The sequence below is a fragment of the Amblyraja radiata genome, chromosome 14 (assembly GCF_010909765.2).
Source record: "Amblyraja radiata isolate CabotCenter1 chromosome 14, sAmbRad1.1.pri, whole genome shotgun sequence".
Taxonomy (NCBI): domain Eukaryota; kingdom Metazoa; phylum Chordata; class Chondrichthyes; order Rajiformes; family Rajidae; genus Amblyraja; species Amblyraja radiata.
In genome coordinates, this window is record NC_045969.1 from 57,691,722 (window position 1) to 57,718,060 (window position 26,339).

At 44.2% G+C, this 26,339-nt stretch overlaps 1 protein-coding gene across 1 annotated transcript in view; it reads right to left on the minus strand.

The window, feature by feature from the left end:
- spag17 (sperm associated antigen 17) overlaps window positions 1-26,339 on the minus strand; it is a 224,565-nt gene that overhangs the window by 77,619 nt on the left and 120,607 nt on the right. The window contains exons 37-43 of the mRNA XM_033033446.1: window positions 22,300-22,406; window positions 20,645-20,775; window positions 11,538-11,671; window positions 8,503-8,676; window positions 6,692-6,805; window positions 1,906-1,957; window positions 1,001-1,097 (exon numbers count right to left, since the gene is read on the minus strand). Coding sequence (XP_032889337.1) covers window positions 1,001-1,097; window positions 1,906-1,957; window positions 6,692-6,805; window positions 8,503-8,676; window positions 11,538-11,671; window positions 20,645-20,775; window positions 22,300-22,406 — 809 coding nt within the window. The remainder of the gene's footprint in view (window positions 1-1,000; window positions 1,098-1,905; window positions 1,958-6,691; window positions 6,806-8,502; window positions 8,677-11,537; window positions 11,672-20,644; window positions 20,776-22,299; window positions 22,407-26,339) is intronic.

Consider the following 26,339-nt stretch of genomic DNA (forward strand, 5'->3'; position numbering starts at 1 on the left):
AACACTAGCAAATTTGCAGATGACACAAAGCTGGGTGGCAGTGTGAACTGTGAGAAGGATGCTATGAGAATGCAGGGTGACTTGGACAGGTTGGGGGAGTGGGCAGATGCAGTTTAATGTGGATAAGTGTGAGGTCATCCACTTTCATAGCAAAAACGGGAAGGCAGATTATTATCTAAATGGTGTCAAGTTGGGAAAAAGGGAAGTACAACGGGATCTGGGGGGTCCTTGTTCATCAGTCAATGAGAGTAAGCATGCAGGTACAGCAGGCCGTGAAGAAAGCGAATGGCATGCTGCCCTTTATAACAAGAGGAGTTGAGCATAGGAGCAAAGATATCCTTCTGCAGTTGTTAAGGGCCTGAGTGAGATCACAACTGGAGTATTGGGTGCAGTTTTGGTCCCCTAATTTGAGGAAGGTCATTCTTGTTATTGAGGGAGTGCAGCGTATGTTCACAAGGTTAATTCCTGCGATGGCGGGACTGTTATATCCTGAGAGAGTAGAGCGGCTGGGCTTGTTTACTCTGGAATTTAGAAGGTAAAGAGGGGATCTTATGGAAGCATATAAGATTATTAAGGGTTTGGACATGCAAGAGGCAGGAAACATGTTCCCGATGTTGGGGGAGTCCAGAACCAGGGGCCACAGTTTAAGAATAAGGGGCAAGGCATTTAGAACAGAGATGAGGAAACACTTTTTCACACAGAAAGTTGTGGGTCTGTGGAATTCTCTGCCTCAGAGGGCGGTGGAGGCCGATTCTCTGGATACTTTCAAGGGTGAGCTTGATAGGGCTCTTAAAGATAGCGGAGTCAGGGGATATGGGGAGAAGGCAGGAACGGGGTACAGATTGTGGATGATCAGCCATGATTACATTGAATGGCGGTGCTGGCTTGAAGGGCCGAATGGCCCACTCCTGCACCTATTGTCTATTATCCATGTTCTCCACAGATGCTGCCTGACCTGCTGAGTTATTCCAGCACTCTGTGTCTTTTTGTGTAGACTTACCTCCCAGTGTCTACTCTTGTCCACACACATGTGTCCCTCTCTGATCCATTCATGTAAGTGGATGCCACCGCTTCCTCATAAATTGAGGCAACATCAACTGTAACATATAACGGACCGCTAAAATACTAATATTCGACAAGGACCATCAAGCTTATTACATCATACTAATGCACTTGCTTGAAATCAATGCTAGTGCTATTCATTAGAACACAAAGTGTTGGAGTAACTCAATGGGTCAGGTTGCATCTCTGGAGGACATGGATAACCATGCAGGGATCTTTCTTCAGACTCAGACCCGCTGAGTTACTCCATCACTTGGTGTACTACACAAGGTTCCAGCATCTGCAGTTCCTGTGTCCCCAGTAGCCATATTCATTGCATTTTCCAATCATCTATGCATACTGACAGTTAATTAAAAAAACGTTAACATTTGCTTATTTTAGTTATTTAAAATAGCAGAGGAAACTTGAAACAAGAAAAAATGCAGAAACCCTCCTCTGCAGTTATTAATTCTACAATTAAATTTAGGTCACTATTGGAGAGGTGTAGGTTCAGATGAGTTAAAGAAAAATAACGGCCACACTTTTACGCTTGCCAACAACACAGCGAGACGCAGCTGGTAGAGTTGCTGCCTCACAGCTTCAGAGATCGGGCCAATCACAACCTCTGTCTGTGTGGAGTTTGCACGGTCTCCTTGTCACTGTTAGGGACAATTTATAGAGGGCCAATTAACCTACAAACCTGCACGTCTTTGGGATGTGGAATCCGGAGGAAACCCACACGATCACAGGGAGAACATGCAAACTACACATGGATAACAGTGCCCAAGGTCAGGATTGAACACGTGTCTCTGGCGCTGTGAGGCAGCAGCTCTACCTGCTGCTCCTCAAAACTTGGAAATGTACCTTTGCTTGCTTCCTTCTCTTCCATGTGGCATACATCATCTTCAGGGAAGGACTGTACGGGAAGAATGGTATTATTATGCAACAATATCAAGTAGAAATAAAAGTCATAGAAGATATACTATGTAAGGATGTAAAGTGAGTGAAGCACCATGTACATGAACCAATAGTATACCTGGAATAGAACGTAGAATGGTACAGAGCAGGAAAAGGCCCTTCCCTAAAATCCCCAACATCCACAGCCAACCTTTGAGGAAAGTGTTCCAGGGTCCACTTCTAGTTTTAGTCCCAAGGACAAGGTTCAAGAACAGCTTCTTCCAGCAACCATCAGGCTTTTGAATACTTCATAACACTAACCACACAACTATGATTCATTAGGATGGAGAGTGACATTGTTAATTCAGAAACAATGGTTCTGAACTTAAAGAAAGGTAACTTTGAGGGTATGAGACGTGAATTGGCCAAGATTGACTGGCAATTAATTCTAAAAGGTTGACGGTGGATATGCAATGGAAGACATTTAAAGACTGCATGGATGAACTACAAAAATTGTTCATCCCAGTTTGGCAAAAGAATAAATCAGGGAAGGTAGTGCATCCGTGGATAACAAGGGAAATCAGGGATAGTATCAAAGCGAAGGATGATGCGTACAAATTAGCCAGAAAAAGCAGCATACCAGAGGACTGGGAGAAATTCAGAGACCAGCAGAGGCGGACAAAGGGCTTAATTAGGAAAGGAAAAATAGATTATGAAAGAAAACTGTCAGGGAACATAAAAACTGACTGCAAAAGTTTTTATAGATATGTGAAGAGAAAGAGATTAGTTAAAACAAATGTAGGTCCCTTGCAGTCAGAAACAGGTGAGTTGATCATGGGGAACAAGGATATGGCGGACCAATTGAATAAATACTTTGGTTCCGTCTTCACTAAGGAAGACATAAATAATCTGCCGGAAATAGCAGGGGACCGCGGGTCAAAGGAGTTGGAGGAATTGAGTGAAATCCAGGTTAGTCGGGAAGTGGTGTTGGGTAAATTGAATGGATTAAAGGCCGATAAATCCCCAGGGCCAGATAGGCTGCATCCCAGAGTAATTAAGGAAGTAGCTCCAGAAATAGTGGATGCATTAGTAATAATCTTTCAAAACTCTTTAGATTCTGGAGTAGTTCCTGAGGATTGGCGGGTAGCAAACGTAACCCCACTTTTTATGAAGGGAGGGAGAGAGAAAACGGGGAATTACAGACCAGTTAGTCTAACATCGGTAGTGGGGAAACTGCTAGTCAGTTATTAAAGATGGGATAGCAGCACATTTGGAAAGTGGTGAAATCATTGGACAAAGTCAGCATGGATTTACGAAAGGTAAATCATGTCTGACGAATCTTATAGAATTTTTCGAGGATGTAACTAGTAGCGTGGATAGGGGAGAACCAGTGGATGTGGTGTATCTAGACTTCCAGAAGGCTTTCGACAAGGTCCCACATAAGACATTAGTATACAAACTTAAAGCACACGGCATTGGGGGTTCAGTATTGATGTGGATAGAGAACTGGCTGGGAAACAGGAAGCAAAGAGTAGGAGTAAACGGGGCCTTTTCACAATGGCGGGCAGTGACTAGTGGGATACCGCAAGGCTCAGTGCTGGGACCCCAGCTATTTACAATATATATTAATGATCTGGATGAGGGAATTGAAGGCAATATCCCCAAGTTTGCGGATGACACTAAGCTGGGGGGCAGTGTTAGCTGTGAGGAGGATGCTAGGAGACTGCAAGGTGACTTGGATAGGCTGGGTGAGTGGGCAAATGTTTGGCAGATGCAGTATAATGTGGATAAATGTGAGGTTATCCATTTTGGTAGCAAAAACAGGAAAGCAGACTATTATCTAAATGGGGGCCGATTAGGAAAAGGGGAGATGCAGCGAGACCTGGGTGTCATGGTACACCAGTCATTGAAAGTAGGCATGCAGGTGCAGCAGGCAGTGAAGAAAGCGAATGGTATGTTAGCTTTCATAGCAAAAGGATTTGAGTATAGGAGCAGGGCGGTTCTACTGCAGTTGTACAGGGTCTTGGTGAGACCACACCTGGAGTATTGCGTACAGTTTTGGTCTCCTAATCTGAGGAAGGACATTATTGCCCTAGAGGGAGTGCAGAGTAGGTTCACCAGACTGATTCCTGGGATGTCAGGACTGTCTTATGGAGAAAGACTGGATAGACTTGGTTTATACTCTCTAGAATTTAGGAGATTGAGAGGGGATCTTATAGAAACTTACAAAATTCTTAAGGGGTTGGACAGGCTAGATGCACGAAGATTGTTCCCGATGTTGGGGAAGTCCAGGACAAGGGGTCACAGCTTAAGGATAAAGGGGAAATCCTTTAAAACCGAGATGAGAAAAACTTTTTTCACACAGAGAGTGGTGAATCTCTGGAACTCTCTGCCACAGAGGGTAGTTGAGGCCAGTTCATTGGCTATATTTAAGAGGGCGTTAGATGTGGCCCTTGTGGCTAAGGTGATCAGAGGGTATGGAGAGAAGGCAGGTACGGGATACTGAGTTGGATGATCAGCCATGATCATATTGAATGGTGGTGCAGGCTCGAAGGGCCGAATGGCCTACTCCTGCACCTAATTTCTATGTTTCTGTGATCTTCTATGCCTTTACGGACCTATTAAGCTGCAGCAAGTAAGAATTTCATTGTTCCATTGCTCGTACATATGACAATTAAACACTCATGACTTGACCTTGAATGTTAAGATCAACAATACTTTATGGATTTCTCTTTCTTGCTTTTTTCATGAGGCTCTGGTGGGTCAGGAACAAATGGATCACTGGTAACGCAATAAACCATTTTCTTTGAATTATTTTGCATGTTTGTGTTTTGACTGATCTCTCATTTGTTGGCCATTGTTATTGAAATGCAAATGTGCAGACCTTGTCTTTTTGGGCTATGTACAAGTTTTGGTTGCATCATTGACGTCTCTGGCTACTGTTTGTGCTTTTTTGCTACTGAGAAAGACACAAAACGCTGGAGTAACTCGATGATGTTTTGGGTCGAAACACCCCCCCATCCGTGCTCTACGGAGATACCACCTGACCCGCTGAGTTCGTCCTGCACTTTATGTCCTTTTTTGGTAAATTCCTTGCATCTACCTTTCAGCCACTGAGAACAGTTTTGAAACAATGCACTGTTTTTGGCATTTAAACTGAAGTTTAGCGATGCATAGAAACAGAAAATAGGTGCAGCACCACCATTCATTGTGATCATGGCTGATCGTCCCCAATCAATAACCCATGCCTGCCTTCTCCCCATAATCCCTCAATTCCATTAGCCCCTAGAGCTCTATCTAGAGCCCCTGTCCCACTTACGTAACCTTGACACGCTAATTAAGCGACCTCGTGACCGCGTTCAGGCGCGACGGTCGCCCGTGATTTCATGCGTTCGCACAGCCGTCTGGAGCGCGTGATGTCATTTGAAGATGGACACAAAGCTGCAGTAACTCAGCGGGACCGGCAGCATCTCTGGAGAGAAGGAATGGGTAACATTTCGTGTCGAGACTCTTCTTCAGTCTGAAAGAAGGGTCTTGACCCGAAACGTCACCCATTGCTTCTCTCCAGAGATGCTGCCGGTCCCGCTGAGTTACTCCAACATTTTGTGTCTATCTTCAATTTACTTGGCCCCGCTCTGGGAGTAGAAGTGGGGGCGGATCCAGACTGCAACGGCCGTGAGCCCCAGGCCGAGTTCGGCGATCGTTTGCCAGCTTCTGCTGCTGTTGAAGGTGAGACGTTGCGTCGCGACAGGGTCTTGGGCCTGTCCCACTTTGGCCATCAGTTATGCGGCAGGCCGTTGCCGCGCAAAGATTTTGTTTGCTACAAAAAGTTCGGAGCCCGGAGTGATGTCGCGCACAACTACATACCCCTCCGCGCTTCTCAGTGGAACCGACCCCGCGCGGCCATACAATGCCCGCGCGCCTCAACGCGACGACGAGGTCATTTAATTTGTGTGCCAGGGACACGTAAGTGGGACAGGCTCTCAACTCTCTCTTAAATTCATCCAGTGATTTGGCCTCCACTGCCCTCTGTGGCAGGGAATTCCATAAATTCACAATTCTCTGGGTGAAACCCAGGTCTCGCTTCACCTCCCCCTTACCTAACCTAACCCCATTGAGATAATAATCTGCCCACTTATTTTTGCCGCCAAAGTGGATAACCTCACATTTATCTATATTATACTGCATCTGCCACCTCACTCAACCTGTCCAGGTCACCCTGCAACCTCCTAACATCCTCTTCACAGTTCACACTGCCACCCAGCTTTGTGTCATCCGCAAACTTGCTAGTGTTGCTCCTAATTCCCTCTTCAAAATCATTAATATATATGGTAAACAGTTGCGGCCCCAACACCGAGCCTTGCGGCACTTCACTCGCCACTGCCTGCCATTCTGAAAAGGACCCGTTCACTCCTACTCTTTGTTTCCTGTCAGTCAACCAATTTTCTATCCACGTCAACACCCTACCCCCAATACCATGTGCTCTAATTTTAGTCACCAGTCTCCTGTGCGGGACCTTATCAAATGCTTTCTGAAAGTCTAGATGCACTACATCCACTGGCTCCTCTTCATCCATTTTTTTACTTGTCACATCTTCAAAAAATTCCAGAAGATTAGTCAAGTATGATTTCCCTTTCATAAATCCATGTTGACTTAGATGCGAGTCAAACTGTGAGTCACATCATAAATAAATATGGACATTTATTCTTGGTTTAATTTGCAAATGCTTCAAGTTATAGCAGCATTTTCCTACCTGAACCAATTTGAGTAGATCAGCAGCGTGGGCAACCTCTTCTTCACTGCGCGGCTCCTTCAGCATCATTTCATGCTCCGCACGCTCCCTCCGTAGAATAAGCTCTATGTATTCCTGCAATTACAATCCGAACCAAAGGCGTTAAGACATTTAGAACTGACCTGCAAAAGAAAGTTTTTATGACTAAGGTTCTTACATATCACAAACTTCAGTTTTGGCATTAGCTGCGTGCAGTTATGGCTACAGAAAGAAATGCTTCTGACTCCCTCTAGGGTTCGGCCGTTATCTGAATTCAGGTCATGTGCAGCTTGTTCCTGATTCTGTTAGCAAATGCTCTCTATGTTGACAGCTATTTTAATTTGTCCGAGACCATTCTGTCTGAAGAAAGGTCCCGACCCATAACATCACCTACTCTATCCATGTTCTACAGAGATGCTGCTTGACCTGCTAAGTTACTCCAGTACTTTGTGGCTTTTCTTGTAAATCAGCATCTGCCGTGTCACTATTCTGATATTATTGGGATACTCTAGGGGAAACATTTAAATCATAATGTTGCATTATTGGCAAACATTTTGAATCCCTACCTCCATCAGCAAAGTAGAAATATAATCTAGGTTTCCTTTACATGCGACACTTGGAAGAGAAGAACTCCCATAAATAAGTCAGTCTCCAGAGTTAAAGAAAGCGCCTATACTGTATATTATACTGTATTGCTAAAGTTCTGGAGTAACTCAGCGGGTTAGGCAGTATACTGTATATAGAGAACCTGGATAGGTGATGTTTCGGGTCGCGATCCTTCTTCAGACTGAAGGGTCCTGACCCGAAACATCACCTATCCATTCAATCCACAGATGCTGTATGACCTGCTGAGTTACTACAGCATTTTGCGTTTCGCTCAAGATTCACGTATCAGCAATATCTTGTGTCACCTATTTGCTATCACTTTCTGTACTGGATCTATAATTTAATAGGAGTAATACATTGATAGTCAAGATTCAGACAAAAGTTGTGCTAAAAACTCTACACTTGGTTGAGCAACCTTCCGGTGTTAGTATATACAGACGTTCAGAACTGATAGGAGCAGAATTAGGCCATTCAGAACATCAAGTCTACACTTCCATTCAATCATGGCTGATCTATCTTTCTCTCTTAATCCCATTCTTCTGCCTTCTCCCCATAACCCCGGACACCCGTACTAATCAGGAATCCATCTGTCTCAGCCTTAAAAATATCCACTGCCTCCACAGCCTTCTGTGGCAATGAATTCCACAGATTCACCAACCTCTGACTAATGAAATTCTTCCTCATCTCCTTCCTAAAGGACTGTCCTTTAATTCTGAGGCTATGACCTCTGGTCTAAGACTCTCCCACAAGTGGAAACATCCTCTCCACATTCACTCTGTCCAGGCCTTTCACTATGCGGTAAGTTTCATGAGATTCCCCTTCATCCTGCCATCTGGAAGAAGGTACAGGAGCATGAAAACTGTAACATCTAGATTCAGGGACAGTTTCTTCCCAACAACCATCAGACTATTGAACACTACAATCTCCAACTAAACTCTGAACTACGAACTGCCTTGGTTGCACTAGGGACATTGGGCTTAGTTCTGTCTTTGCACTTTATTATTTTTTTTTAATTTCTTGAACTTTTTTTTGTTTATTATATTACTTATTGAGTACTGTGATACAGAGCTATTGTGCTGCTGCTGCTGCTGCAAGTAAGAATTTCATCGTTCCGTTTCAGTCCAGGTTGGTTGGAAAATCTGCAATTAGATTCTGCCAAAATCCCACAAAATATGTGGAAGAGTTACCTTCAGACAGTTCTGCATCATGAGCTTCTTTTCTTTGTTGATGGGCTCGTATTGAAAGAGCTGATGGACTTCCAGGACTGGGGGACACTTGATGACAACAGGAGTTGGGGAGACTGGCTGTGATGCTGGCTGGTCGCAGGGCTGCATGCCGACGGGAGGCCCTGGCACCTTGCACTGGAAGCAAGAAGACAACCAGAAGAAGATGTCAGACAATTTCTGTACCTGGCAGTCCTCTATCTTTCAAATTGTATTGCATTTAATCTCATAAAATGAAGAGAATTTTACAAAAGCTCTGTAGGTCCCAGCCTGATATGCCATCTATACATAGACACAAAGTGCTGGACTAACTCAGCGGGACAGGTAGCATCTCTGGAGAATATGGATAGGTGACATTCTGGGTCATGATCTTTCTACAGACTCTCCTTTTTCCTATCCTTTTCCGCCAGAGATGTTGTCCGATCTGCTGAGTTTCTCCAGCACTTTGTGTTTTGCTCAAGATTCCAGCACCTGCAGGTTCCTTGTATCTCCAGATGAACATTGATTTCTTAAATTCAGTCAGAGTATACAAGCTGGGCTTGTATACTCTGGAATTTAGAAGGATGAGAAGGGATCTTATTGAAACATATGAGATTATTAAGGGTTTGGACACTCTAGAGGCAGGAAACATGAACCAGAACCAGAACCAGGGGCCACAGTTTAAGAATAAGGGGTAAGCCATTTAGAACGTAGATGAGGAAACACTCTTTCACACAGAGAGTTGTGAGTCTGTGGAATTCTCTGCCTCAGAAGGCGGTGGAGGCTGGTTCTCTGGAGGCTTTCAAGAGAGAGTTAGATATAGCTCTTAAAGATAGAGCAGTGAATGGATATGGGAAGAAGGCAGGAACGGGTACTGATTGGGGATGATCAGCCATGATCACATTGAATGGCGGTACTGGCTAGAAGGGTCGAATGGCCTACTCCTGCACCTATTGTCTATGTCAACTTAACGTACCCTTCTTACTATAAGGTAATCATGTAGAAAGTCTGGGAGTAGATAATTCCCTTGGTTGTGTGGCAATTAAATTATTTCTTAAATTATTTCTTTTTTCTTTTTCTTATAGTCATATATCACTTTAAAACAGGCCATTATGTTGAACTTTGCATGTTCTCCCTGTGACCCCGTGGGTTTACACTGCATGATCTGGTTTCATCCCACATCCCAAAAATGTGTTGGTTTGTAGATTAATTGGTCTCTGTAAATTACCCGTAGTGCGTATGGAGTGGATGAGAATGTAGGATAACATAGAACTAGTGTGAAAGGGTGATCGATAGTTGGCGTGCACTCGTTTGGCTCAATGGCCTGTTTCCTTTCTGCATCAATCAATGGATTCATCCCACCACATATACACTGACCAGGAGACACCTCTCTTATCAGTCGTATCTTCCGGCACTTGGGCTGTAGCCATCTCTGCCTGGGTGATTCAATTTCTCACAGTGTGAAAACGGGCCCTTCAGCCAACTTGCCCATACCGACCAAGATGCCCCATCTACACTAATCTCACCTGCCTGTGTTTGGCCCATATCCCTCGAAACCTATTCTATCCATGTACCTGCTCAAATGTCTTTTAAATGCTGTTGTAGTAGCCACCTTAACTACATCCTCCAGCAGCTTGTTCCATATACCCTCCATCTTCATCTGGAAACTTCTAAATTAATGTCAGGAATTCTGCTTTCACCACCTTCCAGGGTGTGTGTTACAGCTTCACACCACTCTGGGTGAGAAAGGTCCCCGCCTCAGATCCCATCTACTCTTTCCGCTGGATCTATGTCCTCATATTCCTGCAGTCTGCCCTATCTATACCTGTCATAACTTTATAAATCCCAAACATGTCCCCTCTTATCCTAATAAAGGCCAAATGTCACCTAACTCATGTCATGAGGGGAATAGGTAAGGTGAATGCACAGAGAATTTTAGCCAGGATAGGGCAATCAAGAACCAGAGGGCATAGGTTTAAAGTAAGAAGGGAAAGATTTAATAGGAACCTGAGGAGCAACTTTTTCACACTTATGGAACAAACTTGCCAGAGGAGGTGGTTGAGGCAGGTACAATAAAAATATTTAAAAGACACTTCAGCAGATAAATGGCTAGGAAGAGTTTAGAGGAATACAAGCTAAATGTGAGCAGGTGGGATGAGCATAGATGGTCGGCATGGACAAGTTGGGCCGAAGGGCCTGTTTCCATGCTGCATGACCATATGACTGTTATATACCTGCGCTATCCCCCTCAAGGATCTTGTACACCAAGGTCTCTCTGTCCCTCCACAGGACCCTACCAGTCACCATGAATGCCTTATGGGGCTATCCCACTGTACCAGCTAATTCAAGAGCAAGTACGTAGAATGTACATAGTGGGTACGTCGGAGCTCGGGCAGTCTCTTAGTGGCTCGTAACGCTAACGGCAGGTACTTGGGAAACGCAGTAAGCTCGGTAAGACTCATGAAGATTTTTCAACATGTTGAAAACGTCCAAGTACCTACGAGCGGCTATTACCGTAATTCTCCGAGTTCGAATCAGGGGAAACTCGGAAGAACTCTTGAATTAGCTCGTACAGTGGGACAGCCCCATTAGCCTCAATGGTGGTCCCAAAATGCATCATCTCTTATATACCTGGATTAAACTGCATCTGCTCTTTCTCAGCCCATATCAGCAACACATCAATATCATCCTGTAGACCAGGACAATCCTACACATTATCAACAAATCCAACAATCATCATGTTATTTGCACACTTACCATGCCTCCTACCTAAAATCAAGAATCAATTTATGATGCAAGGGTCAAGAGTGTTTGGTTGTCATATATCCCAAAACGGAACAATTCAGTTGAACAGAACAAGCAGGTTGCTACTGGAATAAATATGTTTACACAGGTTTTGCAAGTAAAGTTTCCTAAAAATGTCTTAAGTACCAATAAAACTACAAAAGGGAATTGTCAACAAAAATGACTGACAACAATCCAACCATTCTTTAGTATTATTATTTGAAAGAATTAGATACTTCTCTCTGAGGAAACGTGTCCCATCTTCTTGATTGAAGGTTGGGGGGGATAATATTAGCCACATCTTTCTTAATTAACCAGCGTGATCCAATATCCTCAGTGGATGGTTTGAGAAAAGTAATCCCCAAGACACCTGTTCCAGAAGAGATGATATAAAGTGAGAGTTAAAAAGAAATATTCCTTTCAAGACTTATACATGCCAAATAACTTAGAGGTTGTTTTGTGAGCATAAGCATATAATGATTTAGTTTTACAAAGTAAGCTCTTCTCAGCTCTTCCCATGCATACAAAGATCCAATGGTCTTGGCTAGTTAGTTTATATGGATTATCCATGTCCAATAGGATAATACACGGGTTGTTTTTGGAATACTGCAATGATTCTGCCTGTGTTGAAAATGCCAGTAAATACCTCCTCTACCAAACGGAGACATGAAATAATACACTTTACGGGGGATGTAAAGAATTCACGGATTCATAACAAGGCAGCAACCATCCAGTTTCTGAAGCTTCTCGCTCTCACAAGGTGAGGGCATATTAGATGACATTTGCATCATTTTGCCTCTCCCTGCAGACAGCTCCTCTTCAAAAGGATTAGCTTCCATGGCCAGAATGCATAGGTTGTACATGACAGCATGCAAAAGAACACAAGCAATGATACTGAATGTTGTATTGCATTATAACCAAGGCCGTTTTAATGCATGGGCACGCTGGGCATGCCTGGGGCCCTACCAGCATAGTGGCTCCGTGCTAATCTATGTATGTTGTGATTTGCTGCCAATAAATAAATACTACACTATACTAAACTATAAATATGCATATTTAGCATGTGTTTTACTAAAGATAATGAACTATATACATGTAAATGATTATGATAAAGTGGACATTGGCATATGCCTGTGATTTAGTATCACGGTCACCTCTGCAACCATAAGTGCATGAATGTGTACGTATCTCACGCGCTACAGAACTGGAAATCATCTTATTTATCCGCAAACATTTGTGAGGAATCGTATTTATCGGCAAACATTTGTGAGGAATTTATTGAATTAATGGGACAACATGTTCTTTATGCTATTCTTGAAGAAATAAAAGAGTCAAAGTTCATGTTCATGAACTGCTGTTCATGCTCTGTATGGGGGTTTTGAGAAAATTAAACATGCATTGGATTCTGTATCAGCTGGCACTGAACAGGAAGTGAACAGGAAGGACCGCAGCTATTTACAATATACATCAATGATTTGGATGAAGGGATTCAAAGTAACATTGGCAAATTTGCAGATGACAAAAAGCTGGGTGGTAATGTGAACTGTGAGGAGGATGCTATGAGAGTGCAGGATGACTTGGACAGGTTGGGGGGAGTGGGAAGGTGCATGGCAGATGAAGTTTAATGCGGATAAATGTGAGGTTATCCACTTTGGTAGCAAAAACAGGAAGGCAGATTACTATCTAAATGCCATCAAGTTGGGAAAAGGGGAAGTACAACGGGATCTGGGGGTCCTTGTACATCAGTCCATGAAAGTAAGCATGCAGGTACAGCAGGCAGTGAAGAAAGCAAATGGCATGTTGGTCTTTATAACAAGAGGAATCGAATATAGGAGCAAAGAGGTCCTTCTGCAGTTGTACAGTGCCCTAGTGAGACCACACCTGGAGTATTGTGTACAGTTTTGGTCCCCTAATTTGAGGAAGGACATTCTTGCTATTGAGGGAGTGCAGCGTAGGTTTACAAGGTTAATTCCCTGGATGGCGGGACTGTCGTATACTGGGAGAATGGAGCAGCTGGGCTTGTACACTCTGGAGTTTAGAAGGATGAGAGGGGATCTCATTGAAACATATAAGATTGTTAAGGGTTTGGACACGCTAGAGGCAGGAAACATGTTCCCGATGTTGGGGGAGTCCTGAACCAGGGGCCACAGTTTAAGAATAAGGAGTATGCCAATTAGAACAGAGACGAGGAAACACTTTTTCTCACAGAGAGTGGTGAATCTCTGGAATTCTCTGCCTCAGCGGGCGGTGGAGGCCAGTTCTCTGGATACTTTCAAGAGAGAGCTAGATAGGGCTCTTAAAAATAGCAGAGTCAGGGGATATGGGGAAAAGGCTGGAACGGGGTACTGATTGTGGATGATCAGCCATGATCACATTGAATGGCGGTGCTGGCTTGAAGGGCCGAATGGCCTACTCCTGCACCTATTGTCTATTGAACACAAGACGAGAGGCAGAAGGATTGAGCGAGAAAATGGAGAACCTGGAAACGATCTTTCTCACAATTCTTTGGAATGACATTCTTGAAAGAGTGAACAGAACAAGTAAGGTCCTGCAGTCTGAGGATGTGAACACACTTGTTATCATAAATCTTCTTGAGTCTCTGAAAACCTGTCTTCATTAAATTAGAGACAAACTTATTGAATACGAATTGAAAGCCAGGGGTAGGTGTCCAGATTCAGATTATAGCGATATGAAAAAACGGGAACAAAAACAAAATGTGTAGGAAGGGACCCCAGTGCACAGCTTTGCCCGGGGGCCAATAATGCTGTTAAGACGGCCCTGATTATAACTTTAGTGTTCCTCTCCAGTAACACCTTATCAATGGATGGCCTCTGAATTTCCTATCCCACATTTGTTGCCAAATGCTGTGAAATTGCTAAAGGGCTCTGCCTCTGCTAAAGTCTTTAGTGATTCGACTAATACGATTTTAAATCACTGCCTTTACTATTGTGACACAATGATGGGAGGATTGCAGTCTGTTTTTGCCAGGACTTTGAGCCTGAGCTACAGTGAGAGGTTGGGCAGGATAGGATTTTATTCCTTGGAGCACAGGAGGCTGAGGAGTGATCTTATAGAAGTGTATAAGATCATGGGAGAAATAGATAAGGTGAATGCACAGACTCTTTTACCCAGAGTAGGGGAATCAAGAACCAGAGAACATAGGTTTAAGGTGAGGGGAGGGGAAAGATTTAATAGGCAACTTTTTCACTCAGAGGGTGGTAGGTATATGGAACAAGTTGCCAGAGGAGGTAATTGAGGGAGATACTATATTTGAAAGGCATTGGGCAGATACATAGATAGGAAAGGTTTTGAGGGATATGGGCCAAACAAGAGCAGATGGGAGTAGCGTAGATGGGGCATCAGTGGGTATGGGCAAGTTGGACGAAGGGCCTGTTTCCATGCTGTGTGACTCTATAAATGATTTTACTTCGGAGTCACGTGAGTGACTACGTGAAGAAGGGCCGTCACCCGCAGCATTCCCGGTAGCGGGCGACGGTCATTTTCGCCGACATTGCCGCCGGCATCAGAACCGGCAGCAGCAGACTTGGTGCAGGATGAAAGCACCGTGGTGGTCCCGGTGGGGCGTAAAGCCACCCATAAGTCTGCCAGGCCCATAGACTCGGATGAGTCCAGGGAAGAGGGATACCCTCCCTCATCGGGAAGCGTCCGAGGACGACTCTCCCAGATGGAGCAGCTTGTGGAGAAGCTGCTCCACAATGATAAACTCCGGAGAATGGAGCGATATAAGCAGGAGTCCCTTCTACAGACCGTGCCAGCAGCCTCATACTCTGGGCAGCACTATGTCTTTCCCATGGAAGGGGGAAGTACATACGGGGATTACCCGGATTCAGAGTTTGGAAGCACAAGGGGGGAACACTCCCAGGGGAGATTGGAGGAAGTACCTCTACAATCAACTAAGTTTGCGATTACCACATCACTGGGTGCTCCCTTGGATGAAGACCTAGCAAGTAACATCAACTACTTGGCGTCTCATCAACTCAAAGATCTCGTCATGGAAGAAACCCTGAACAGGTACCCCCCAGAATCTAACTGTGCTTCCCTCAAGGTTCAAGCGGTGAACCATATAATTTGGGGGCAAATAGGCCCCATCATCAGGAACCAGGAACTGAAGTTCCAAAAAGTATTAAACCTGCTGGGGTCTGGAATTACTTCATTTGCAGGAGGTGTGGAAGGAGGCCTCCTCACTGACCGGGAACAGGATACCATGGCACTGCTATGTATTGCCCGCTTCGAAATAAACTGCATTCGGAAAGATGCAATAAAACCAGCAATAAATTCGAAGTTCGCAGCTCTTTGTAAAGCTAGCAACATCCAGCCCGCAAACTACCTGTTCGGGGAAGACCTGTCAAGACAGGTACGGGACCTGGATGATGAGGCAAAAACCGTGCGCCTCGTAACAAGAGGTCAGGCCTCACCCAGGGGTCCATCCACGAGATTCCACCCCTACAGCTCTCGGCGTTTTACACCTAGAGAGCCAGGCACCGGAGGAAGATTCACCCCTGAGACAAGGTCTTTTTTAGGGGCAGGCCCCAGCAGGCCGACAGCGAGGATGAGGAGAGAGCAACCACCAGCTCTGCTCCCCAAACCTCGCGGACAAAAACCAGCGCCACGCCGCCAGTAACAACAGAGGTAAGTCAAACCAGTTCCTCAGGGAACATACCAGACGAACCTCACTTACAGGTTGGTGGAAGGTTAAAATACTTCTTAAAAGAATGGTGTTGGGTTACTAAGGATCCATTCATACTGCACAGTATAGAAGGATTCAAAATTGAGTTCAATTTGAATTCATCACCACCGCCAACACATTCTAATATTCGCACATATGTCTTTTCCCAAAAAGACACAATGAATATACAAAAATAAATTAAAACGTTATCTGACAATAATGTTATTGAGAGGTCATATACAGAACCTCACCAATTTATATCCAATTTATTCTCAAAAGAGAAAAAAGATGGAGGGATCCGCATCATTTTGGATCTTACGGAACTCAATACATATGTGCAATATAAACACTTAAAAATGGACAATTTTGGAACAGCAACTCAGTTGATTTCCAAAAATGGCTATATGGCATGCATCGACCTCAAAGATGCATACTATGCGGTGTCTATTCACAAAGAGTATAGGAGATATTTGAAGTTTAGCTGGATGGGTCAATTATGGCAATACAAGGCTCTGCCAAATGGATTGACATCAGCCCCTAGACTGTTTACCAAATTACTGAAACCAATTCTGGGGCTGCTAAGATCTCAAAATCACATAGTCATGGCATATTTGGATGACATTTTCATCTTTGGAGTCACCAAAGAATTGGCAGAAGCAACAGTCAAGGCAACCAAAACCCTGTTCGAAAAACTTGGGTTCCTAATCCATCCAGTTAAATCAAAATTGACTCCTACCAAGGTAATTGATTACCTAGGATTTACTATCAATACAGTAACCATGTTGGTGACTTTGCCTAAAGGCAAACAACAAGACTTGAGGAAAGCCTGCAATGATCTGATAGAAAAACACAAACCAACTACCAGACAAACAGCAAGTGTAATTGGCAAGTTGGTAGCTGCCTTTCCTGCAGTACGCTACGGACCTTTGCATTACCAGCATTTACAGCGGGCAAAGGAACTAGCATTGAAATTACATGCAGGCCAGTTTGGCAAATCTATGCGGTTACCAGCTGAAGCCATTATTGAACTACAATGGTGGATGGCAAACATAAGACTCAACTCAAGAGAAATCTTACTTGAGAGCCCATCAGTGTTTCTCCAAACCGACGCAAGCGGTTTAGGATGGGGAGCCACAAACACAGGAGCTGTGGAGGCAGATGGAATGAGCAAGAGTCTGCTATACTCCAACTATATGGAATCAATTACCTAGAATTGTTGGGGGCACAATATGGGCTCAAGTCTCTCTGTAACAACATGCAACATGTGCATGTTCAAATTCAGATTGATAACACTACTGCGGTAGCATATATCAATCACATGGGTGGTGTAAAATCTGTATCCTGTGACAGATTATCTAACCTCATTTGGCACTGGTGCATCGAGAGGGATATTTGGGTTACGGCAGTATATCTACCAGGAAGATATAACACGATGGCAGATGCAAGGTCACGAATGTTTAATGATAACATAGAATGGATGTTGAATCGTACGGTATTCAATGAAATAACTATACGATTTGGCACTCCAGATTTGGATCTGTTTGTATCTAGGTTAAACCATGAATTACCCAGATATGTGTCCTGGGAGCCGGACCCAGGAGCAGAGTCAGTGGATGCTTTTTCTCTAAACTGGGGAGGAATGTATATTTATGCTTTCCCACCATTCTGCCTCATAAACCGATGCTTGACTAAAATCAAGCAAGACAAAGCCACAGGCATTTTAGTAGTACAGGTGCACAACCTTTTATCCGGAGTTCCCGAAACCGAAAAACTCAGAAAACCGGACATTTTTTCCAGGATGTCGTCTGCACACCAAAGCTCGCGTTTGGCGCCAAACTTGACCCAAAACGATCCACGGTCAACCCAGGTCTGTACTACTGTAGCGGTTGCCTCCTCCCCGGAGACCGGGGAGACACTTAAACATCTGTAAATCATTGCTTAAATGTTATTCAGTTAGTTTGGAGGGCTTTTATGTGAAGGGGGGGGGGGGGGTGAAGGGGGAAACTTTAATTCTTAGTCCACTACCTGGTTGGAGAGGCGGGGAGCGGGCAATGCCTTACCGGGTCACCGTGCAGTAAGCTCCAGAGCGCTGTGGCCGCCGACTTCCAACATCGCGGAGCTGGGGCTGCGGGCGTCCGGCTGCGGTCGGCGCCGGTTGTAGCTCCGACCCCAGCAACTCTACCCCTGGCTGCGCGGTGCTCCAAATCCAGCGCGGCCCGCGGCCGGACGCCCGCAGCCCCAGCTCCGCGATGTTGTGTGTCGGCGGCCACAGCACTCCGGAGCTTACCGCACGGTGACCAGGTAAGGCATTGCCCGCTCCCTGCTCCCCGCTGGTATCCCAGCGCTGCGACGCCGCCGACTCACAACATCGCGGAGCTGGGGCTGCGGGCGTCCGGTCGCGGGCGGCGCTGGATTTGGAGCGCCGCGCAGACAGGGGTAGAGTTGCCGGGGTCGGAGCTACAACCGGCGCCGCCCGCGGCCGGACGCCCGCAGCCCCCAGCTTCGCGATGTTGGGAGTCGGCGGCCACAGCGCTCCGGAGCTTACTGCACGGCGACCCGGTAAGGCATTGCCCGCTCCCCGCCTCTCCGACCAGGTAGGGGACTAAGAATTAAAGTTTCCCCTTTCACCCCCCCCCACATAAAATCCCTCCAAACTAACTGACTAACATTTAAGCAATGATTCCCCGGTCACCGGGGAGGAGGCAGCCGCTCCAGACTTTTGAAGCCGCCCGCGATACCTACCTAATCTACGCTAAAAATCTTCCATTCGGAAATCCGAAAAATTCCGAAACCCGAGAAGTGTCTGGTCCCAAGGCTTTCGGATAAAAGGTTGTGCACCTGTACCAGATTGGCCTACACAAGCCTGGTTCCCGAAAATATTGGGGATCATAGTCCAGCCATTAATGGTTGTACCTAAGAGGAGAGATCTCCTAGTAAACCCAGTTTCAGGGAGCAACCATCCACTTTCTGACCGGATTAATTTGTTGGTTTGCAGATTCTGAGGAGGCCATTTCAAAACATTGGACTATCCGAACGAACTGTGGATGTCATCACTAAGGCATGGAGGGACAGTACCAAAAAACAGTACGCCACTCATATTAAGAGTGGGAAGCTTTCTGCCATGCAAACGATATAACATACAACACAGTTCGGATAACGGATGTCTTGGAGTTCCTATCAGCCCTGTACTATGACTATAAATTAAGTTATAGCGCAATCAACAGTGCCAGATGTGAACTATCCTCCTATCTGACACTGGAGGCAGGGCACGGGCCGATAGGAACGCACCCCTTCGTAATAAAATTCATGAAGGGAATTTACAATTCAATACCCCCAAGGCCTAGGTACACGGACACATGGGATATGAGCATGGTACTGACCTTACTTCATCAGTGGGGACCGCCAATGACCTTATCTTTGTCAAAACTAACATTGAAAGTGGTTATGCTGATGGCGCTAATAACAGCCCAAAGAGCCCAGACACTACAAAAACTACGACTGGACTACATGACCAGCTATACGAATAATATAACATTCGTTGTTAAGGACCTGATCAAACAGAGCAGGCCAGGAATGCCAGGGATGAAGATCCAGTTCCTGGCATATCCAGAGGACCAACGATTGTGTGTGGTAACACATTTACACCACTACCTGAGAGTTACGGAGAACCTCAGAGGCTCAGAACAATCGGTCCTCATCAGCCACAAGAAACCACACCGAAAGTTGTCAACACAAACTATCTCCAGTTGGTTAAAGGAGGTAATGGTAGTAGCGGGAATAAATACTCATATCTTTAAATCTCACTCCACCAGGGCTGCATCTACGTCGGCAGCAAGAACGATGGACGTACCCCTTGATGACATCCTAGCGGCTGCAGGATGGGTGAACGAAAGAACGTTCCAACGGTTTTATAACAAACCCATTATCGGACCAGGGGTATTTGCTCGTGCCATCTTAAGTTCTGTTAGCTAATTTTCCCACAGGTTCGGAGGGGAAGCTAATAAAACATTTTTTTTTCTTTATTTTAAAGCATCAGTGTCTTTACTAACTACGTTATGTCTGAATGCTTTAATAATACTCTCATCCATGGTCAATCCATTCAGTGTGTGATGCCTGGATTCGTAACCGGCGTGAAATCACAGAGCTTTGAAATCTTCACGTAGTCACTCACGTGACTCCGAAGTAAAATAGTAAGATTAAACGAGAACTTACCAGTTTGAAGTTTGATCTTGATTTTATGAGGGGTTACGATGAGCGATTACGTGCCCACCGCTCCCACCCTCATATTATCAAGGTCATATGGAAGTTCAAGTTTTTCACAATCTTACTATTCTCAGGTCTTCTTTTTTATCTGTGATTTAACACCGCTGCTTTGAAGATTGACGCGCACGCAGACGGACGGCCCTTCTTCACGTAATCGCTCATCGTAACTCCTCATAAAATCAAGATCAAGCTTCAAACTGGTAAGTTCTCGTTTAATCTTACTATTATACACAGGTACTGTAGAATTTAAATTAGTAGAAGGCTGAAAAAGCATTTTGGATAAATCAAAACACCAGAACTCATTGCAGTCAAAATTACTGTTCAGTGGACCACAATGGTTTTGTTACAATACTTTAAGTGTGTTTCAGATCATTTAAACTTGTGTCTTATGACCTGGGTATTCTGGCAACTGCTCTTTCAACACTGCTGTAGTTGAATTGGTGCATGCTTGATATATGTATTCTTCAACGTCACTTGATCGTAATAATTCAGTTCCTGAGCCATCGGCATGCAGAATAAACAATCTGTTGGGTGAAGGAAATCGATGTTACATGTACATTTATACAATATTACATATACGTTTCTTAATAATTATTTAAAGGTCAGTACGACTGCTGATTAGATGGTGATGCAGATCACAGGTACACAAATATCCACTGTCAGCACAATGGGATCACCTATTGTCATGTATTGTTGAATGATCAATCTAATTGAGGCAGGTGTCAATAAGCAAAGAAAGTCATATGGCTAAGTGCCAAAGAACCAAATAACACAGAGGCAGCCTGTTCAGCCCAACTTGCCCATGCCAAGCAAGAAGTCCCATCTAAACTACTTCCGCTTGCCCACATTTGGCCCAAACCTTTCCTATCCATGTACCTGTCCAATGTCTTTTAAATGTTGTTATAGTACATATCCCAACTACCTCCTCTGGCAGCTTATTCCATGTACCCACCATCCTCTGTGGAAAAAGTTGTCCTTCAAGTTGCTATTAAATCTTACCCCTCTCACCTTAAAGCCATGTCCTTTAGTTCTTGATCCCCCTACCCTGGGAAGAAGACTCTATGCATTCATCCTATCTATTTCCTTCATGATGTTATGTACCTCTATCAGATTACCCCTCAGCCTCCTGCACTCAGAGGAATAAAGACCAAGCCTGCCCAACCTCTCCTTTCAGCTCAAGCCTTCGAGTCCTGGCAACATCCTCGTAAATCTTTTCTGCACTCTTTCCAGTTGAAATACTTCATTCCTCTAGCAGGGTAATCAAATCTAAACACAATACTCCAAATTTGGCCCAATCAATGTCTTATAATAAATATTTTTAACAGTTAAGAAACATTGTTGAAAAATCAAGTAGTACATCACTAGACACACCTTCAAAAGGTACTCAAGAGAAAGGCTCAAATGGGCAGATGTGGAAGCAAAAAACAGAGTGCTGGAGGACGAAATTAGTCTAAAGAAGGGGTCCGACCCAAAATGTCATCTCCCCAATCTCTCCCCAGATGAGGCCTGACCCACTGAGTTCCTCCAGCAATTTGTAGTTTACTCAAGATTCTAGCATCTGCCATTCCAGGCAGATGTAAGAGCCACATTCAAGATTAACCATCAGTGTTACATCAAAACCCAAAGATTCTTAGTGATCTTTAGTTAGTGTTTCATTTTATATTTTAGTCACACCAGCAATAAACCCACGTGCAGGTTAATCCAACAACTATAAAATTAAAATTGAAAATAGGATTCAATCGTTTCCACACCTTATTAATACATTGAATGCAATGCAAACTTTCAGGTAGTTGGTGGATCAGTGTTAACTAACTCCACCATTATTGATGGTGCTACATGGACCTGTTCTGCAGGCAATGAAACAGAATAATGAATGATGGCATTGGGACCATGTTTTCAATATTCATTGTAGACCTATTGCCCTGCACAGGCAAAACCGTCTTGATAGGAGATATTTAATGTTATATTTATTCTGTATGTGGGGGTTTCTCACTTATGCACTGGCTGACTGTCCAGTATAATCCTTTGAAAGTAAATTAGTAACAAACCTTGGGCTGTGTTTGCTGTACGTGATGGGTTGATGCTTAACCAGTTGGTGATCGCTCTCCTCCTTGTCATTGTAAATGGTAGAAAATATATTTCCATCTAACATTACCTAATGTATAAAATGAAATAAGTTTGAACTATCTTTATAAATCATGCCATAGATGAATTTGCAATCGTTACTGGTTACAGAACATCTTTATCATACAAATTATATTCCATATAAAGCAGAATCATTCATCATTTACATCATCTTTAGGGATCCCTGCTATTTTTTTTATTCTACACCAACTCTTGTTCATCTTTACATATGTCTATACTGATCTGTTTGACTTTTGTTTCCCATTAACTTAAATTCTCAATGACATGCTCCCATCCAGGAGACGATACAGAAGTTTGAAAGTGTGCACCACCAGACTCAGGAACAGCTTCTTCCCCTCTGTTATCACGTTTCTGAACAGTCCATCCATAAACTAGGCTACTGTCCGATTCACCTCTACCCCTTTGTGGACATTGGGCTTTGTCTCTGCAACTGATGCGCTACAATGCTGAGAACTATATTCTGCACTCTGTATCTTCTCATTTGTCCTACCTATTGTACTTGAATTTGACGATTGAATTTATGTATTGTAGTATTTGATCTGATTGGTTAGCATGCAAAACAAAGCGTTTTGTTATAGTGTACACTGTATTACAAGTGACAATATTAAACCTAAACTTAAATATGCTGAAGTCGGTTGTAAAACTCAATTACTGCACTAGAAGTACATGTCATTAAAACTCTCTTGCTTTGAAATTCAATGTCATGAAGCTGTCTTTTTCAGCATCATGTTGGAAGCAGCTAAGGTCAATAATAACAATTTCTGGGAATGTTTAAGTGGACACATGCATTGTTGGTCACCATTGAGAGTATGATGCAACTTCTGCTTCAAGGGTGCAAGATACATAGATACATAGAAAATAGGTGCAGGAGTAGGCCATTCGGCCCTTCGAGCCTGCACCGCCATTCAATATGATCATGGCTGATCATCCAACTCAGTATCCCGTACCTGCCTTCTCTCCATACCCCCTGATCCCTTTAGCCACAAGGGCCACATTTAACTCCCTCTTAAATATAGCCAATGAACTGGCCTCAACTACCCTCTGTGGCAGAGAGTTCCAGAGATTCACCACTCTCTGTGTGAAAAAGTTTCTTCTCATCTCGGTCCTAAAGGATTTCCCCCTTATCCTTAAGGTGTGACCCCTTGTCCTGGACTTCCCCAACATCGGGAACAATCTTCCTGCATCTAGCCTGTCCAACCCCATAAGAATTTTGTTCAAAAGGGAACTGCAGATGCTGGAATATCGAAGGTACACAAAATTGCTGGGGAAACTCAGCGGGTGCAGCAGCATCTATGGAGCGAAGGAAATAGGCGACGTTTCGGGCCGAAACCCTTCTTCAAACGTACCATAAGAATTTTGTACGTTTCTATAAGATCCCCTCTCAATCTCCTAAATTCTAGTGAGTATAAGCCAAGTCAATCCAGTCTTTCTTCATATGAAAGTCCTGACATCCCAGGAATCAGTCTGGTGAACCTTCTCTGCACTCCCTCTATGGCTATAATGTCCTTCCTCAGATTTGGAGACCAAAACTGTACGCAATACTCCAGGTGTGGTCTCACCAAGACCCTGTACAACTGCAGTAGAACCTCCCTGCTCCTATACTCAAATCCTTTTGCTATGAAAGCTAACATACCATTCGCTTTCTTCACTGCCTGCTGCACCTGCATGCCTACTTTCAATGACTGGTGTACCATGACACCCAGGTCTCGCTGCATCTCCCCTTTTCCTAATCGGCCACCATTTAGATAATAGTCTGCTTTCCTGTTTTTGCCACCAAAGTGGATAACCTCACATTTATCCACATTATACTGCATCTGCCAAACATTTGTCCACTCACCCAGCCTATCCAAGTCACCTTGCAGTCTCCTAGCATCCTCCTCACAGCTAACACTGCCCCCCAGCTTAGTGTCATCCGCAAACTTGGAGATGTTGCCTTCAATTCCCTCATCCAGATCATTAATATATATTGTAAATAGCTGGGGTCCCAGCACTGAGCCTTGCGGTACCCCACTAGTCACTGCCTGCCATTGTGAAAAGGACCCGTTTACTCCTACTCTTTGCTTCCTGTTTGCCAGCCAGTTCTCTATCCACATCAATACTGAACCCCCAATACCGTGTGCTTTAAGTTTGTATACTAATCTCTTATGTGGGACCTTGTCGAAAGCCTTCTGAAAGTCCAGATACAACACATCCACTGGTTCTCCCCTATCCACTCCACTAGTTACATCCTCGAAAAATTCTATAAGATTCGTCAGACATGATTTACCTTTCGTAAATCCATGCTGACTTTGTCCAATGATTTCACCACTTTCCAAATGTGCTGCTATCCCATCTTTAATAACTGACTCTAGCCGTTTCCCCACTACCGATGTTAGACTAACTGGTCTGTAGTTCCCCGTTTTCTCTCTCCCTCCCTTCTTAAAAAGTGGGGTTACGTTTGCTACCCTCCAATCCTCAGGAACTACTCCAGAATCTAAAGAGTTTTGAAAAATTATCACTAATGCATCCATTATTTCTGGAGCTACTTCCTTAAGTACTCTGGGACGCAGCCTATCTGGCCCTGGTGATTTATCGGCCTTTAATCCATTCAATTTACCCAACACCACTTCCCGACTAACCTGGATTTCACTCAGTTCCTCTATCTCCTTTGACCCGCGGTCCCCTGCTATTTCCGGCAGATTATTTATGTCTTCCTTAGTGAAGACGGAACCAAAGTAGTTATTCAATTGGTCCGCCATATCCTTGTTCCCCATGATCAATTCACCTGTTTCTGACTGCAAGGGACCTGCATTTGTTTTAACTAATCTCTTTCTCTTCACATATCTATAAAAACTTTTGCAGTCAGTTTATATGTTCCCTGCCAGTTTTCTTTCATAATCTATTTTCCCTTTCCTAATTAAGCCCTTTGTCCTCCTCTGCTGGTCTCTGAATTTCTCCCAGTCCTCTGGTATGCTGCTTTTTCTGGCTAATTTGTACGCATCATCTTTTGCTTTGATACCATCCCTGATTTCCCTTGTTATCCACGGATGCACTACCTTCCCTGATTTATTCTTTTGCCAAACTGGGATGAACAATTTTTGTAGTTCATCCATGCAGTCTTTAAATACCTTCCATTGCATATCCACCGTCAACCCTTTTAGAACTAATTGCCAGTCAATCTTGGCCAATTCACGTCTCATACCCTCAAAGTTACCTTTCTTTAAGTTCAGAACCGTTGTTTCTGAATTAACAATGTCACTCTCCATCCTAATGAAGAACTCAACCATATTATGGTCACTCTTGCCCAAGGGGGCACGCACAACAAGACTGCTAACTAACCCTTCCTCATTACTCAATACCCAGTCTAGAATAGCCTGCTCTCTCGTTGGTTCCTCTACATGTTGGTTTAGATAACCATCCTGCATACATTCCAAGAAATCCTCTTCCTCAGCACCCCTGCCAATTTGATTCACCCAATCTATATGTAGATTGAAGTCACCCATTATAACTGTTTTGCCTTTGTTGCACGCATTTCTAATTTCCTGTTTGATGCCATCCCCAACTTCACTACTACTGCTAGGTGGCCTGTACACAACACCCACCAGCGTTTTCTGCCCCTTAGTGTTTCGCAGTTCTACCCATACCGATTCCACATCCTCCAAGCTAATGTCCTTCCTTACCACTGCGTTAATCTCCTCTCTAACCAGCAACGCTACTGCACCACCTTTTCCTTTCTCTCTATCCCTCCTGAATATTGAATATCCCTGGATGTTCAGCTCCCAGCCTTGGTCACCCTGGAGCCATGTCTCCGTGATCCCGACTATATCATAATCATGATGCACTACATATTCAGTGACGCACTACATATTCTGCACTGTACGTTGCACTTTGTTCTACTATCGTACTTGAGTTTGATCTGTCTGGACAGCATGCAACACAAAGCTTTTCCATGTACCTCGCAACA